A 16,314-nucleotide genomic window follows, 5' to 3' on the forward strand; every position below is an offset into this window, starting at 1 on the left:
CAGCCTGGAGAAGAGAAGGCTCCAGGGAGAGCTCAGAGCTGCATTTCAATGTCTGCAGGGGACTTACAAGAAGGCTGGGGAGGGACTTTTGGCAAGAGCTGGGAGGGCCAGGCTGAGGGACAATGGCTTTGGGCTGGGAGAGAGGAGACTGAGAGTGGAGAGGAGGAAGAAATTGTTGAGAGTGGGGCTGGGGAGACTCTGGCACAGGCTGCCCAGGGAGGCTGTGGCTGCCTCCTGCCTGGAGGTGTTCAGGACCAGGCTGGATGAGGCCCTGAGCAGCCTGTGCTGGTGGGAGGTGTCCCTGCCCATGGCAGGGGCTGGACCTGGATGATGTTTAAAGTCCCTTCCACATGGTTGAGGCCTCATCCCTGGAGATATTTAGGCTGGAGGTTAGGAGGAAGTTCTATACAGAGAATGATTGCCCCTTGCAATGGGCACCCCCAGCACTGCTCAGCTGCATCCCCAATGCCTCTGTCAGAGCTCAGGACAAGCACCACCTGGGACCAGCATGAAGGTCTTGAGCTGAGCATCCCACCAAGGCTGAGGCTTCACCTGGTTTTGGGGCTCACTTGCCCCCCTCACTATGTCCACCCCTGGCAGAGGGCAGGAGAGCTGCAGCATGGGGAGAGCTTCCCAGCCAGCCCAGTTCCAACTGCTGAAAGCCAGGAGAGAGATGGGGGCTGGGCTGGGGGTAGGGTTATAGGCTCAAGCCTCATAGATAGAGCTATGGGGCCAGGCTGGGAGAGCTGGGGCTGTGCAGCCTGGAGAAGAGAAGGCTCCAGGGAGACCTCAGAGCAGCCTTGCAGTGCCTGAAGGGCTCCAGGAGAGCTGGGGAGGGACTCTGGCCAAGGGCTGGGAGTGCCAGGCTGAGGGACAATGGCTTTGAGCTGGGAGAGAGGAGACTGAGAGTGGAGAGGAGGAAGAAATGGTTGAGAGTGAGGCTGGGGAGCCTCTGGCACAGGCTGCCCAGGGAGGCTGTGGCTGCCTCCTGCCTGGAGGTGTTCAGGACCAGGCTGGATGAGGCCCTGAGCAGCCTGTGCTGGTGGGAGGGGTCCCTGCCCATGGCAGGGGCTTGGAGCTGGCTGAGCTTTGAGCTCCCTTCCAGCCCAGCCCTGCTGTGAGACCCTGTGAATCTCTGGACCTCACTGAGGTGGTTTTGTCTTCTCTTGCAGTTGTATCAAGCAGGCAGAGCACCTGGAGGTAGAAGGGCCCCAGCCAGCAGAGGAGCCTTGCAAGTGTAAATGCACAAATAAACCAGATGAGACATAGAGATCTATAGAGAGAGCTATATAGAGAGAATATATATATAATTATTTTTTACTGCTTTCTATCCTGGATGGATGTGGACAGAGTTATTTTTTACTGACTGTAAGCTCAAACCAGCAACCAATGACACAGAGCAGCCCTCGGCCCCTGCCCACGGACGCCGACCACCACCTTCTATTTTCCTAAGTGCTTTGGATACTCAGCAGCTCTTTGGTGCTCTCACCCCCGTGGAACCTCCTCAGAAGACCCCCTCTGAAGGTGCCCTTGCTCTGGAGCAGAGCCTCCCCTGGATGGAGCCAGTTCTTACGGCCGCAGGGTGCGGGAGCCTCACCAAGACCTCCGGCACCACCCGCGGACCCCGGGCGCAAGAGCGGCCTCAGGACAGCTTTCTGCCCCCCTCCTCGTTCCATCGGCGCTCTGGAGAGTCCTGCAGTAGAACCTCCTCTTCTCCACTGTGCTGTGGACCGGGCTTCGAGGCAGCAGGGGGCTTGGTTTTTATCTTCAGCCCGCTTCGTTTTTCACCTGGTTTCTCAGCGGAGCGAGCAGCAGCAGCAGCAGCAGCAGCAGCAGCCCTCGCCCGCTGGGGCGGCGGGGAGGGAGCGGGGCCCGGGCCGTGACCCTCCCCTGCTGCTGCGCTCCGTGGCCAGTAGCTGCTCTCGGGTGTGGGCTGCCCCGGGTTTGGAGCTGCAGCGGCAGAGGGTGGTCCGGGGAGGGGCTGGCTTTCCCCGGGAGGTTGCCCGAGCGCCCAGCGCGGCCCCGCCGCGGAGCCCTCCGTGCTGCGCCCCCCTTCCAATAAATCCTTGGGAAAGGCTTTGAGCCGAGCGAGTCCGAGCCTGCTGCTGCGGCGGCCCTGGGAGAGCTGGCCCCACCTGCTGCTGGGGGGCAGCGTTCAAGGGGCAGGTCCAAGGTGTTTGCCCACCCACAGCCCCCCCCCCTCCCCCCCTGCGTTTTTCCCAGCCCCCTCTTCTCCTTCACCGAATGAAAGCTGTAAGTATTTAATGCCCACAGGCGGCTTCCCCCCACGCTGCTCTGCTGCTGCTGGATGGGGGTTTTTTTCCCTCCTTCTCAGCTCACAAAGTGCTTTCCCTCCAGTGAGCATCTCCAGTGAGAGGCTGGCCATCTCCTGGATGAAACATGGCAGCACTTTAATAATGCACAGCAGCAGCACAGAGCATTCCAGGCCAGGAGGCGAGCGGCAGGGACGGTGCTGGGCTGCACAGCAGAGCAGAGCTGGGAGGAGCAGAACCTTATGGAGTTCAGCCAGGCCAGGTGTAAGCTCCTGCACCAGGACAGGGGAGGGGAGACCTGCTGGAAAGCAGCTCTGAGGAGAAGGACCTGGGAGTGCTGGTGGACAAAAAGCTCCCCCAGGAGCCAGCAGTGTGTCCTCATGGCCAAGAAGGCCAAGGGGGTCCTGGGGGGCAGGAGGAAGAGTGTGGCCAGCAGGGCAAGGGAGGTTCTCCTGCCCCTCTGCTCTGCCCTAGGGAGGCCACAGCTGGAGCACAGGTTCCCATGCTGGGCTCCCTAGTTGCAGAGGGCCAGGGAAGTGCTGGAGAGAGCTCAGGGGAGGCTGCAAAGCTGCTGAGGGGCCTGGAGCAGCTCTGGGAGCAGCAAAGGCTGAGAGCCCTGGGGCTGAGAGCCTGCAGAAGAGCAGCCCCAGAGGGCAGCTGAGCAATGCTCAGCAAGAGCTAAAGGAGCTGTGGGGGGCAAGAGGCTGGGGCCAGGCTCTGCTCAGTGGTGCCCAGGGACAGCAGAAGGGACAGCAAGGGGCACAAAGTGGCAGCCAGGAGGTTCCATCTGAGTTGTTTGGTGTGAGGGTGCTGGAGGCCTGGAGCAGGCTGCCCAGAGAGGTTGTGGAGTCTTCTGGGGTGGAGAGCTTCCAACCCCCCCCCCCCCGGATGCATTGTACTGCTGGGCAAGCTGCTGGGGGTGCCCTGCTGGGGCAGGGGTGGGACTGGATGATCTCCAGAGGTCCCTTCCAACTCCACCATGCTGGGGCTCTGTGTAATTAGAAAGTTCCCATCCACCTTCAAGCCTCTCCAGCTGCACCTGGCAAACCACAAGCAAGAACATCAGCTCTTGCTCTCTATCAGCATCTCCCCTGGGGCTCTGCTGGGCTCCAGTCCCTGGGGGAATGCCCCTTGCAAAGCTGCTTTTTCTGGTGCCACCGCAACCCAGCAGGTTGGTCAAGTGTTGTGGAAGGATTAAAGCCTGCTTGGCTGGCTGGTGTGCCTCTGGTTGTGACTGCAGAGTGGCTGCAGCAGAGGTGACATTGCAGAGGTGTCGTCTTTGGAATCAGAATGGGGAGAGGTGTCCCAGGGTCCTGCCCCTGGGCTGGAGCAATCCTCACTGCCAGCACAGGCTGGGGCAGGAGGGGACAGAAAGCAGCCCTGAGGAAGGCCTTGGGGGTGCTGGTGGGGGAGAAGCTGGCCAGGAGCAGGCAGGGAGAGATGCAGCACAGAAGGCCAAGGGCAGCCTGGGCTGCAGCCAAAGCAGTGTGGCCAGGGCTGGAGTGAGGATCCTGCCCCTCTGCTCTGCTCTGGGGAGACCTCACATGCAGGGCTGGGGCCAGGGCTGGAGCCCTCAGCACAGGAAGGACCTGGAGCTGATGGAGAGGCTGCAGAGGAGGCCAGGAGAATGCTCAGGGGCTTGGAGCAGCTCTGCTCTGGGCACAGGCTGAGGCAGCTGGGGCTGTGCAGCCTGCAGAGGAGAAGGCTCCAGGCAGAGCTCAGAGCAGCTGCCAGGACCTGAAGGGGCTCCAAGAAGGCTGCAGAGAGACTGTGCCCAAAGGGCTGCAGGGCCAGGCCCAGGGGCAATGGCTTCAAAGCAGAGCAGAGCAGATGGAGATTGGATGTGAGGAAGAAGTTCTGCCCCAGGAGGCTGCTGGAACCCTGCAGCAGGCTGCCCAGGGAGGTGGCTGAGGCTCCATCCCTGGAGCTGTTCCAGGGGAGGCTGGAGAGGGCTCTGGGCAGCCTGCTGCCCGGGAGGATGTCCCTGCTGGGGGCAGAGGGGTTGGACTGGAGGAGCTCTGGAGCTCCCTTCCAGCCCAGAGCACTCTGTGATTCTGAGAGTTTTCCCTCTGCTCAATTTTTGGGCTTGTACTCAGGAGGTTTTTTCCCCTTCTTGCTTTAAAATGAGTCTCCACCTGGTTGAGAGCTTGCAAAGAGCATTTCAGTGCTGCTTGGGAGGGGAAAAAAAAACCCTGGAAGTTGGATTCCAAAAAGCATCTTCCTTGGATTTGGCCAGAGCCTGGGATAACCTCTGGGGGGAAACAAAATGACCTCCCCAGGTTAAAGAGAGGAGTATCTAATCTTGGGGGCTCCATTTATAGATTTACCTCCAGGGATCAGTTCTGGACCAATCTTGTTTAACATCTTTGCTGGGGCCATGGGCAGTGGCACTGAGGCTCCTTCAGCACCATGCTGTGTGGTGCTGCTGACAGCTGGAGAGAAGGGATCCATCCAGAGGGACCTGCACAGGCTGCAGAGCTGGGCCCAGGACAACCTCAGGAGGTTCAACAAGACCAAGGGCAAGGTCCTGCAGCTGGGTCAGGGCAATCCCAGGCACTGATCCAGGCTGGGCAGGGACTGGCTGGAGAGCAGCCCTGAAGGAAAGGCCTTGGGGGTGCTGGGGGAGGAGAAGCTCAGCAGGAGCCAGCAGGGAGCACTTGCAGCCCAGAGAGCCAAGCAGAGCCTGGGCTGCAGCAGCAGAAGTGTGGCCAGCAGGGCAGGGAGGGGATTCTGCCCCTCTGCTCCACTCTGCTGAGACCACAGCTGCAGCTCTGGGGCCAGCTCTGGAGCCTCTGTGCCAGGAAGGCTCTGGAGGGGCTGGAAGGTGTCCAGAGCAGGGCCAGGAGGAGGAGCAGAGGGCTGGAGCTGCTCTGCTCTGCAGACAGCCTGAGAGAGTTGGGGTTGTGCAGGCTGGAGAGGAGAAGGCTCCCAGGAGACCTTCTGGTGGCCTTCCAGGAGCTGCAGGGGGCTGCAAGCAAGCTGGGGAGGGACTTTGGAGGGGGTCAGGGAGGGATAGGGGTCTGGGACACCTCTGAGGGGGGCAGGAATCAGGCCTGGGACAGAAAGGCAGCAATGGGCACTGGCAGCCCAGAAGGCCAAGGGCAGCTCAGCTTCTGGGCTGCCAGTGCCCATTGCCAGAGGTGGAGGGAGAGGATCCTGCCCCTCTGCTCTGGGGTGTGAGGGAGGGACAGGACTGGGGGGGATGGAGCAGAACTAGAAGTGGGGAGATTGAGATTGGCTGTGGGGAAGAAGTTGTTGCCCAGGAGGGTGGTGAGAGCCTGGCACAGGCTGCCCAGGGAGGTGGTGGAAGCCTCCTGCCTGGAGGTGTTTGCAGCCAGGCTGGAGGTGGCTGTGAGCAACCTGCTGTGGTGTGAGGTGTCCCTGCCCATGGCAGGGGCTTGGAGCTGGCTGAGCCTTGGGGTCTCTTCCAGCCCTGCCAGCTCTGTGATTCTCCAGCCAGGAAGCAGACAGTGGTTGGAATCTGGTTGGTTCTTCCTGTGCCCAGTGGCCTTTGCCTCTTTCTGTCTCCCTGTGGACTGTTGTCCATTCACCAGCTCCCAGCACCAACTTTCTATGGTGGGATAAAAAACCCCCAAACAACAACCCCCCCAACACCCCCCCTGGCTAACAATGAAGCCACTAAACACTGCCCTGAGCAGTTAGCTTTGATCCACTGGTGAAAGGCAGGAGGGGGTTAGCTGCTGAGGCTGTGTGGGGTGGGGGGCAGCAGCACTCAGCATCCAGCACCACCTGGGGGGAGAGGCTGGTGGCTTGAGGGCTACCTTTGGCTCTTCAGCTGGGTGGGGATTTTCTCTTTGGGGTTTGGGGGGGAGGTCTTCTAAAGCAGCAGGAAGGTTTGGGAAGGTAACAAATGAGTTTCATTAACTCCTCCCTCCCCACGGCCGTGGCAGGGGGAGAGAGGAGTTAATTAAACTCATTTATTACCTTAGGACCACCCTCCCCACCCCCACCCCCCCCCCCAGCTTGACCTATATTCCTCCCAGCACATAATTTAAGTGAGGCTCAATACCTGCCCTGCTTTTATCTCCTCTAAAGGCTGTGTCAATAATACATTTCTGCCATTGAATATTTTATTGATGGGTTTTTGCCTTCTCCCCCCCCCTTCCCCCCCTCCCCTCTCCCCTTCTTCCCATTTCAGGAGCCTGCCTGATTGTTCCTAATTAAAATTTGATGCCCTGGGAGAAGGCTTTTTTTTTTTTGCTGGGGCAGGGAGGGGGTTGGGGGGGGGGGGGCTGATGCTGCCCTTTTCTAGGCTGCTCTTGCTTTGTTTGCAGCTCATTGTTGGGGGTTTGCCCTCAGGAAAAAATAAAACCACCACAGAGATGCCTCCTGGGGAGGGCAGAGGCTTGGGGGAGAAGCAGGGATCCATACATGGTGGCTGAGCAGGGAATTGTGCCCCCATAGGCCCTGCCAGGCAGCTTCTTCCTTCCCTACAGCATCTGGGAATGGGCTGCAGGGCTTCTGCCTCCTCCCCAGCAGCTTTAGTGCCACTGAAACAAATCACAAAGCAGAGGTTGGAGCTGATTTCCCCCCCCACCCCCCCAGCTGGTGAACACAGCCAGCAACCTTCAAATAAGACAAACCTGCAGGCTCTGCCAGCACAAAGCATCGTTCAGGAGAGTCCTTTGGTCACCTCCAGCCTCCCTGGAGGCTCTTTCTCCTCTCTGTCCTCCCCAGTTGCTTCATCCTTTTTGAGCAGTGCCCAGGAGCAATGGCTCCCAGCTCCTCACCCACCTCCTCCAGCTTAGGCTGGACATGAGGAATAATGTCTGCCTTGAGAGGGGCATCAGGCCCTGGAGCAGGCTGCCCAGGGCAGTGGTGCCACCATCCCTGGGAGGGTTTCAAAACTGTGCTGCTGTGGAACATGCTTGAAGAGTAGAGATGGCAGAGGCAGGGGTAGGGAAGGATTGGACTTGATGATTTGAAATGGCTTGGCCACGATTCTGTGCTGCTGTGACATGGGTTGGAGGTGACCTGGGGGTGCTGGGTTAATGGTTGGACTCAATGATCATAGAATCACAGAATGCTCTGGGCTGGGAAGGGACCTTAAAGCTCATCCAGTCCAATCCCCTGCAGTCAGCAGGGACATCCCCCACTGGAGCAGGCTGCCCAGAGCCCTGTCCAGCCTCACCTGGAATAGCTCCAGGGATGGAGCCTCAGCCATGTGGAAGGGACCTCAAAACTCATCCAGCTCCAGCCCCCTGCCCTGGGCAGGGACACCTCCCACCAGCACAGCTTGCTCAAGGCCTCATCCAGCCTGGCCTTCAACACCTCCAGGGACACAGCAAGGTCTTAAAGGTCTTTTCCAACCCAAATGATTCCTGTGATTCAATGCCTTGGTGTCTCCTGCAGCCAGGGGCCCAGCTCTGCCCCAGGCCAGCCCCATTTCACAGGCAGGGAACAGCTGCAGACACCTGAACCCCCCCCAGCTCACAGCTGTGAAGCTGTGCAAGTTCCTCAAGGCTCTGGGAGTTGTTTCCCCACCCCACCCCCACTCTGAATTCCCTCCCGAGTGCCAGAAGGGTTTGTGCTGCCTCCCAGCCCTGGGCCTCGGCAAGCACATCTCCCAGCAGAGGCTGCAGCAGCAGTTACATAAGGGAAGGTGTGAAGGGCTTGCAGGAGCTCTGCTCCCCATGCCACCACTGATGCTCTGCTGCCTGCTCCTGGCTCCTCTGAGGGTCAGGCACTGCAGATGAGGCAGAGAAACAGCAAAGCAGCTCGGGTGGCCGTGCAGGGAGCCTGGGCTGCTGTCCCTTGCTGTGGCTCAGGGTGAAGGTGTGAGCAGAACTCTGCCTTGCCCTGGAAAAGAGGGGAGAAACAATGAACACAAGCATCTATAAATCCCAGAATGGTGAAGCAGCAGAGGAGCCTGGGAAATTTCCTTGTTTATGGATGAGCAACTTTCTCTCCCCACAGAACCTCCTGCCAGCAGAAATCTCCCTCTCCATTTTCTGCTTTGGCTTTTTTAGGAGCTATTATATAAGTCTCTGCTCACATTCAGCTAACTGACTTCCTCTTAAACAATTTATGGCCTCCTCCTCCCCAGGGGCCAGCTTGCTCCTCCAGCCAGGCTCACCCTGCAGGAGCTACCCCCCCAGCACACCTCGCCCAGGAGCTGCGCCAGACCCTTCCCCGCGCTCTGCAGGAGCCTTGGGGCTGATCCCTGCCCTCTGCCAGCAGCTGGAACAGAACAGAGTCCCTGGCAGAGCAACAGGCCTGCTCCTCCTCTGAGGGACACCCCAAAACCCTGCTGCACAGAAGGCAAAGGGCTGCAGCCAAAGCAGCGTGGCCAGAGCTGGAGAGAGGATCCTGCCCCTCTGCTCTGCTCCGGGGAGACCTCACCTGCAGGGCTGGGGCCAGGGCTGGAGGCCTCAGCACAGGAAGGACCTGGCCCTGCCAGAGCAGGTCCAGAGGAGGCCACCAAAACCATCAGGGGGTTGGAGCAGCTCTGCTATGTGGACAGGCTGAGGGAGCTGGGGGTGTTCAGCCTGGAGGAGGCTCCAGGGAGACCTCAGAGCAGCCTGCCAGTACCAGGAAGGATGAAGGGAGATGCAGTGGCAGGACAAGGGGCAATGGCTTCAAACCAGAGGAGATTTAAACTGGATGTTGGGAACAAGTTCTTTATCATTCTGTGAACACCAGCTCTGAGCACGAGCTTCTAGCACCCCTGTCACCAGGCTAAGCATCACCCTCTGAAGCTCTTTATTAGCTACTGAAGCACTCACACTCAGGGGACACCTGAGCTCTGCTGACTTGCATAAACTCATAGAAAGGGTCCTTAGAGTTCCAGCCCCCTGCCCTGGGCAGGGACCCCTCCCACCAGCACAGGCTGCTCAAGGCCTCATCCAGCCTGGCCCTGAACACCTCCAGGCAGGAGGTATCCACAGCCTCCCTGGGCAACCTGTGCCAGTGTCTCCCTTTCCAGTCTCTAGTGTGTCTTGGGCAGGAGCAAAGCCACCAGCACTCACTGGGGTTTCTGCTGGAGGCTCAACCAGGTCACTCCCTGCCACTCTCTTTCTTGAGCCCCCCCTCCCTGGCCACAGAGGCAAGCCAAGGGCTGGGAGGCGCAGGGCGTGCAGCACACGATGAGCTGTGCCAGCAGGAAGGCAGAGCCTGCCTCTCCAGCCCTGGATGATGGGAAGAAGCACCCAAACACTGGTTTTGCACTATTTATTGAAGGCTTCAGGTGACAGCACAGCAGGTGAGGTTTGAATCACACCACAGGAATGTTAAAAACAGGAATTGAGCTGGATGCCCCCTCCCTGCTCACCGGAGACAGACACAGACCGAGCAAACACAAACAAACCACCTCAGCCCTTGCCTTGGCTTAGTGGAGCTGAGCAGGATGGGTCTGTAGGCAGCTGGAAGCATCCATACCCAGGGCACTGCTGGTGGGCACTGGGACAAGGCTTGCCAGGCGACCTGCAGAGCTGCTTCTGCCAGCAGCAGCTCCAGGGGGTGGCCACCCAGCAGCACAGTCCCGAGCACAGGGCTGCTGCTTCCAGGAGAAACAGAGCAGTTCACTGGCAGACACAGGGTGTCACGTTAGAGCAGGCTGGGTGAAACCAGGACACAGGCTTGCCACCTGTGAAGGGGAGGGGGGACACAGGGTGGGGCTTCAGGTTCAGCTCACCAGACACACTCACACACACACGAGTGGATCTGGCACCAGCTTCCCCCCCGCTCTCCACGTGGCTACACCCTGCCCAGGACCAGCAGTGGGAAGATGCTGGAGGTGCAGGAAGGGAGGAGAGAAACCTTCCAGGGCTCAGAAAGCTCCAAACTTGTGCCCTCCCAGCCACCAAAAAAGGGCTCGTTTGGTTTCTGAGCAAGCAAGGAAGCAGCTCTGGTAAAGGCAGGTGGTCCTCCTCTCTTTCCAGCATGCCTGAGCACCCTGGGCTCGCTCAGCCTGTGCAGGGCACCGAGGCAGCTGAGTTTTCTTGTGGAAGAGCAGATGCTCCTCTGGGACCAGAGGGAGAAACCAGAAATGAGCTCAAGCAGGGGAGATAGGGACAGGCAAAACTGCTCCAGGACAGACTTTAGACTGCTCTGCCTTCTGTGCACTTAACTACTTACTGACCACAGAACTGCCACTTCCTTCAGGTCGAGCCCTTGCAGTGGTCCAGGGATACCCATGAAGCAAGAGGAAGGATTACCTGAGCCCTTTGGGGGATCTCAGCAGGCTGCAGTGACTTCTACCTGGTTATTATGAGGTTAAGCTACTGCTGAACCTCCACTGTGCCTCCAAACAAGATGCTTCAACTGCTCAGGTTTTGTTCACTGGCCCAAAAATTGCATGGGAGAACTGGAGGAGAAGCAGCCTGCTTTGTGACTTCCTCTGCCTCCGGTGACAGCCACCCCGGGCGGCTGGAGGAGTCCCTGCCCAGCTGCTTCCCTGCCCCTCGGGGCCATGAAGTCAGAGTGCCCAGCGTGACATCACGGCAGGATGCCAGCGCCCAGCCAGGCCTGGGGGACTGATGGAGCCCTGGCAGAAGGAGCAGAAAGCACCAAGCAAAGTTTGGGGGGTGAGAGGAGAAGCAGAACAGGAAGGAGAAAGGAAAGTGAAGCTCGTTTCTACGGCTCACTGAACAGACCAGAGGTGACTCATCCCGGGCAACACCGGGCACCGGCTCTGTTAGCACACCCTTGGCAATGGCAGCTCAGTTAGTCACTGACTGGGTAGCAAGACGTCACCGCCTGGGACGAAGCTTCTCCTCAACTTGGTACAGAATCCACAAGAGCTCAGTGACTTTGGAGATGAGCAGGGAGGAGAGAGGCCCCCACACCATCCCTCCTGGGTGACTCCGATCCCCTCGCCGCCGTGCCCGCTGGATGTACCCAGCCCCGCTGCCAGGACCGGGACCTCCCGCTCTGGATGACCGCGGGATGCTACCGGCTGCACGTCGCGGGATCACCGGGCCGCGGAGGGGAAAGCGCTGGAGGCAGAACAGCAGTGCTGGATGAGGGAGCACGCCGGAGCCCCTCACCTGGGTGGTGGGACAAGGATGCAGGCGTCAAGGAGTCGAGGCACGGGGTCCGTAGCATCAAGGCGCGGATTCGAAGTGCGGAGTTGAGGGTCGGTGGCGTCGGGGCGCGGCGCCGGCGGCCGCCCAGCGATGTCCGAGGAGCAGGTTAGCCGCTGTCACACGCACAGTGGAGTCGCCGAGAGCACAATGTGCGTTAGTCAGTGGCTCACCTGCTCCTGGAGGGTGACGTGGAGGGGGCGGCGGGACCCTCCTGCAGCACAGCAGACACGGGGCAGCGTGAACGGGGCTCAGGGGAGTCGCTCCCCGGCACCCAGGGCTGCAGCTCCCACCGCCCATCCCTCCCCTGGGACGGGCCCTCCCCGTGCTGCCTCATGGCCGGCTGCACCCCGCCGTGCCGGGGCGGGGGCTCCCTTCCCGCCGCTCACCTGTGCTCCCGCCGCTCGTCAGCGCTCCCCCCGCCGCCGCCGCCGCCGCCAACTTCTGGCTCTGCCCCGGCCCGGCCCACGCCGCGCGCCACAGCCCACGCCCCGCCCCCCGCTCCTCTCCGGCCAATAGCAGCGCCGCCCGACGGAGAGTCGGCCCCGCCCCCTCTCCACAGCGTCCAATGGCTGCTCGGGGTCCGCCCAATGGCCGCGGCGCGGGGCGTGGTGAGGCCGGCGGCGCGGGGGCCCCCCCCCAGGGCCGTGACAGCGGCGGGCGCGGCGCGTTCGCTTCTGCACGTCGCTGCTGCGGGGAGGAACCATTTGTACCTGTTGAGCCGCCGCCGCCTCCCGCGCTCTCCGCCCCGCCGGACCCCCACCTCCCCGCCCTTCCCCGCCTCGCCGCAAGCCGCCGGTCGCCAGCGGCGCCCCCCTTGCCCCGCTGCGCTGCCCGCGGGCAGCTCCATCCCCACCGGAGCTTCACTGCCCCCCTCCTCCTCCCGTTCTCTCCCGGCCGTCCCCGTCCCGCCCCCGCCGCAGCCCGGCCCATGGTACGGTCCGCCGGGGCCGTGCCATCAGGGCAGTGTCGGGGCGCACGTAGGCGGTGCGGGGAGGGGGGCGGGGGGGAAGTTGGGAGCGGGCGGGATCTGCGGGGTGCCACCGGCCGTGCTCCCCGCGGGTGCGTGCCTCTCACGTCGGGGTGTCACATTTTACGTTGTTAGATTAATTGGTTTAATCGTTTTTCTTCCGTGCTGTTCCCTGCCCGGTGGGGCGTGTGGGTTGTCCGTGTGCCCCGGGGTGCTGAGGGGTGTCCCCTAGCCTGGAGGGTCTCGGGACGATGGCTTCGAGGGGTAACGGGTCCCAACTCTCCAAGAGTCTTCTTCCAGAACCTTCATTTCCGCCCGAAAAGCATGGGCGGCGAAAGCCTCCCAGATGTGCGCAGTGTCCCAGAGGACATCTCCGTGCCGAAGGAGCTCGCTCTGACCCCACCAGCCGCCCGGCAAACAAACGCTTGAACACGGAGAATATCTGGGTGCCTCAGCCCCAAAGACGGTGCAGCACTGTCCCACCAAGGGGGAGTCACAACATCATAAGGCACTTGAGGCTGGAAAGGAACGTTGAAGATCATCCAGCAGTCACCAGGAACACCTGCAACTAGAGCAGGCTGCTCAGAGCCCCAGACCACCAGACCTGGAATGGTTCCAGGGATGGAGCATCTCCTACCTCTTTGGGCAACCTGGTCCGGGCTCTCAGCACCCTCAGCATAAATACATTCTTCCTTGTATCTAAAAAGGTGAAGGGACCTCTTTGAAGACACACAGAGATGGCCACCTGACTGCCATCCACCCACAGCCACACACCTTCCTCCCAGAGAGAAAAACCAGAGTGTTTGGAGGAGTGGGCATGGTTGGTGAGACCTCAGTTCATCAGTACTCCTGGTGTGCATAAGAACCACTTAGGGTGCGACAATGACCCCCAACTGAACAGTGGACAGACACCTGCTGAAAGGCTGGCACGGGCTGTCCAGAAAAGGACTCAAACCCTGCATGCCTCATGAGAGCTTACTTGGCACCAGGTGGTGGTCTGCAACCTGGTGCCCATCCTGCATATCCCTGCTGAAAGGCTGGCACAGGCTGTCCAGAAAAGGACTCAAGCCCTGCATACTCCATGCTGGACCCCCTGTTCCAGGAAGGATCTGGAGGTGCTGGAAGGTGTCCAGAGCAGGGCCAGGAGGAGGAGCAGAGGGCTGGAGCTGCTCTGCTCTGGAGACAGCCTGAGAGAGTTGGGGTTGTGCAGGCTGGAGAGGAGAAGGCTCCCAGGAGACCTTCTGGTGGCCTTCCAGGAGCTGTAGGGGGCTCCAAGCAAGCTGGGGAGGGACTTTGGAGGGTGTCTGGGAGGGATAGGAATGGGGGGGATGGAGAAAAACTAGAAGTGGGGAGATTGAGATTGGCTGTGAGGAAGAAGTTGTTGCCCAAGAGGGTGGTGAGAGCCTGGCACAGGCTGCCCAGGGAGGTGGTGGAGGTTTTTCCAGCCAGGATGGATATGGCTGTGAGCAACCTGCTGTAGTGTGAGGTGTCCCTGCCTATGACAGGGGGTTGGAACTGGATGATCCTTGAGGCCCATTCCAACCCTGAACATTCTGTGAGTCTATGATTCTGTGCCTCAAGACAGCTTCCTCGGCACCAGCCATCGTGGTGGTCTGCAGCGTGGTGCTCTTCCCGCACAGCACTGAGCAGAGTGTGGAACCAAAGCCACACGTGTCGTGCCGGTAGCTGGTGGCAGTTCCCCCTCCCCAAGTGGTTTGGCTGGACCCTTTACCAGCTCCTCACGGCTCTACTGCCCCGTGGCTGGTGGGGAGGAGGGATGGGGAGGACAGCCCCTCTGCTGCGTGACAGCTGGTACAATGCCCTCCTCTGTTGCCGAGCTGCGTGCGTGCCGTGCGGGGGCTTTGTTTTCCCCCAGCAGCTGGTCGGAGCAGTCACATCTTTACATCTCCCCCCCGCCCAGCACGGGGCTGGGTTGGAGGGAGATGGGCTGCGGAGTGGGCTGGCCCCACGGCAAGCACTCGGTCACAAACGGGTATTTTGTGTGGAAAGAGCTGTGCTGGGCACCACCCCAACACCTTCCTCCCAGCACCGCAGGCTGGGCCACGCCTGCCCTCAGCTGCTGCGCTCCACCACCTCCCTTGACGCTGCCTCCAGGTGGTGCCTCCCATTTCGGAGGTTATTTAAAAGAAAATAAATCAATACGGAAGGTCGAGACCTCTCCCACCCCAGGCCCAGAGGAGGGTCTGATGGCCCTACGCGAGGCCAGTGGGTGCTGCTCAGCCTCGGCCTCCGCTGCCCCCCAGCCCCGGACGAGCCCGCGGCTCAGCTCTTAATCTCCGGGATGAATGTCCTGCTGACACGGCCGCTACTGTCCCGGGACAGCCTCGCTGGGCCCTGCCCGAGGCTCTGCCCTTTGTTTTCCGCTTGCACTCGGTCCCGGTGCCGAGGGGTGTGCGGGGGCTGCGGCACTGTGCCCGCCGGTGCGGGGCATGGTAGTCCCTGCACCTCCTCCATCCTCCTGCTGGCGCGGCGGGCGCGGGGGGCAGCCCGAAGGAGGACATGCCCCGTCGTACCCCCAAAACCCATATCACTTAATGTCCCATTGAAATGTTCTCCCTTCAGAGCGGTTCTTGGCACACTCGAGGTCCGTTGCGCTTGTGGCCGCGGCTTTGCCAGGGCTCCCCGGCAGCGCGGGCAGGCAGCAGCCGGGCTGGCTCTCCGCGCTCTCAGGAACGGGACCTTGTTTGCTGTCCACGGCCCCTGTCTGACTCCTGACAATGCCCCGAGTGTCTGTGAGGACGCGTCCGTTAACTGTCGGTCACGTCCGTCTGCCAGCGGTGATGGGGCCACGCTCCCCATCCCGGCAGGCAGGCACGGGGCCATCCGGGGCCGTGCTCCCCATCCCGGTGGGAACGGGGCCGTGCGGGGACAGGACCATGCTTCCCCGCCCCAGCGGGGACAGAACCGTGCTGCCCGTGACGACGGCGAGGTGACGGCCAGGGCCGTGCTCTCCCTCCCGGCGGGGACGGGGCCATCCGGGGTCATCCGGGGCCGTGCTCCCCGTCCCGGCGGGGATGCGCCCGTGCGGGGTTAGAACCGTGCTTCCCATCCCGGCGGGAACAGAACCGTGCTCCCCGCGCCGAGGTGGAGCTGCCAGCTAGGGCTGTGCCCCCCGTGCCGGCAGGAACGGGGCCGTGTGGGGACAAGATCGTGCTCCCCATGCCGGCGGGGACGGGGCCGTGCGAGGACAGCTGGGGCCGGGCGCCCCGTGCCGGGGGCGTACAGCCAGGACCGTGTTCGCCGTGCAGCGGGGGCCAGCCGCGGCCGTGCTCGCCGTGTCGGCGGGGCTCGGCAGAACACCGCAGCTGACGGAACAGTGCGAGAGTTACGTGCGCACGATCACCCCGAGGAACGGGAACACTTGGGCTGGGACCAGCTACGCGAAGTTAGAAAGGGAACAGGCACTCGGCCGCGATCTGCTGCGCCTTAACGCGGCGTTTGGACTCGGTCCGTGCCCTCCCGGACCGCGCTTCCCTGCCCGGGTACCGGCGGGCTCCCGGTCCAGCGCACTCGGCAGAGGAAGCCCCGTCCACTGGTCTGCCCCACGGCTCCGGTGGGGACGGCGGCAGCTCGTACCGCAGGCGGGGCTGGGCTCGGCCAGGGGGTGACACGTTTCCGCTAGCACGCCGTAGCCGGGGCGCAGCCCCCCACGGGCCTCGTATCCTCGACACTCGGTGGCCTTTGCGCCCCTACTCCACCAAACCTGGGGGCACCAGGGAAGGGACAGCGAGCTCCGGGGGGGAGTCCCCTGGCCAGCGCTGCCTCTGCGGGACACCCTGGTGCCGCGGGTGGGGAACTCGCAGCCCACGTCCCGGCGCTGCCTCCCTCCGTGCGGCGCGGCTCCCTCCCGCGGCCCCCTGGTGGTACAGCCCGGCGCGCCCCACTCCGGTAGTCCAGCCCCGGGGCCGCTCCCCCCGCGTTCCCGAATGGTTCGCCCCACCCCTGCCCGCCAGTGGTTCGGTCCCACAGCTGCGCCTGCCGCCGCCGGCCCTTTCGTGACCCGGAA

At 61.8% G+C, this 16,314-nt stretch overlaps 1 protein-coding gene across 1 annotated transcript in view; it reads left to right on the plus strand.

Annotated features, from left to right (window-relative positions):
- The window catches only part of LOC104300427 (ras association domain-containing protein 7-like), a 38,593-nt gene extending 35,060 nt beyond the window's left edge, over nucleotides 1-3,533 (plus strand). Inside the window, exons 6-7 of the mRNA XM_054171998.1 lie at nucleotides 2,363-2,454; nucleotides 3,514-3,533. Coding sequence (XP_054027973.1) covers nucleotides 2,363-2,454; nucleotides 3,514-3,533 — 112 coding nt within the window. The remainder of the gene's footprint in view (nucleotides 1-2,362; nucleotides 2,455-3,513) is intronic.
- The last annotated feature ends 12,781 nt before the right edge of the window (nucleotides 3,534-16,314 follow it).

This window comes from Dryobates pubescens, chromosome 22 (assembly GCF_014839835.1).
Source record: "Dryobates pubescens isolate bDryPub1 chromosome 22, bDryPub1.pri, whole genome shotgun sequence".
In the NCBI taxonomy this organism is placed as follows: Eukaryota; Metazoa; Chordata; class Aves; order Piciformes; family Picidae; genus Dryobates; species Dryobates pubescens.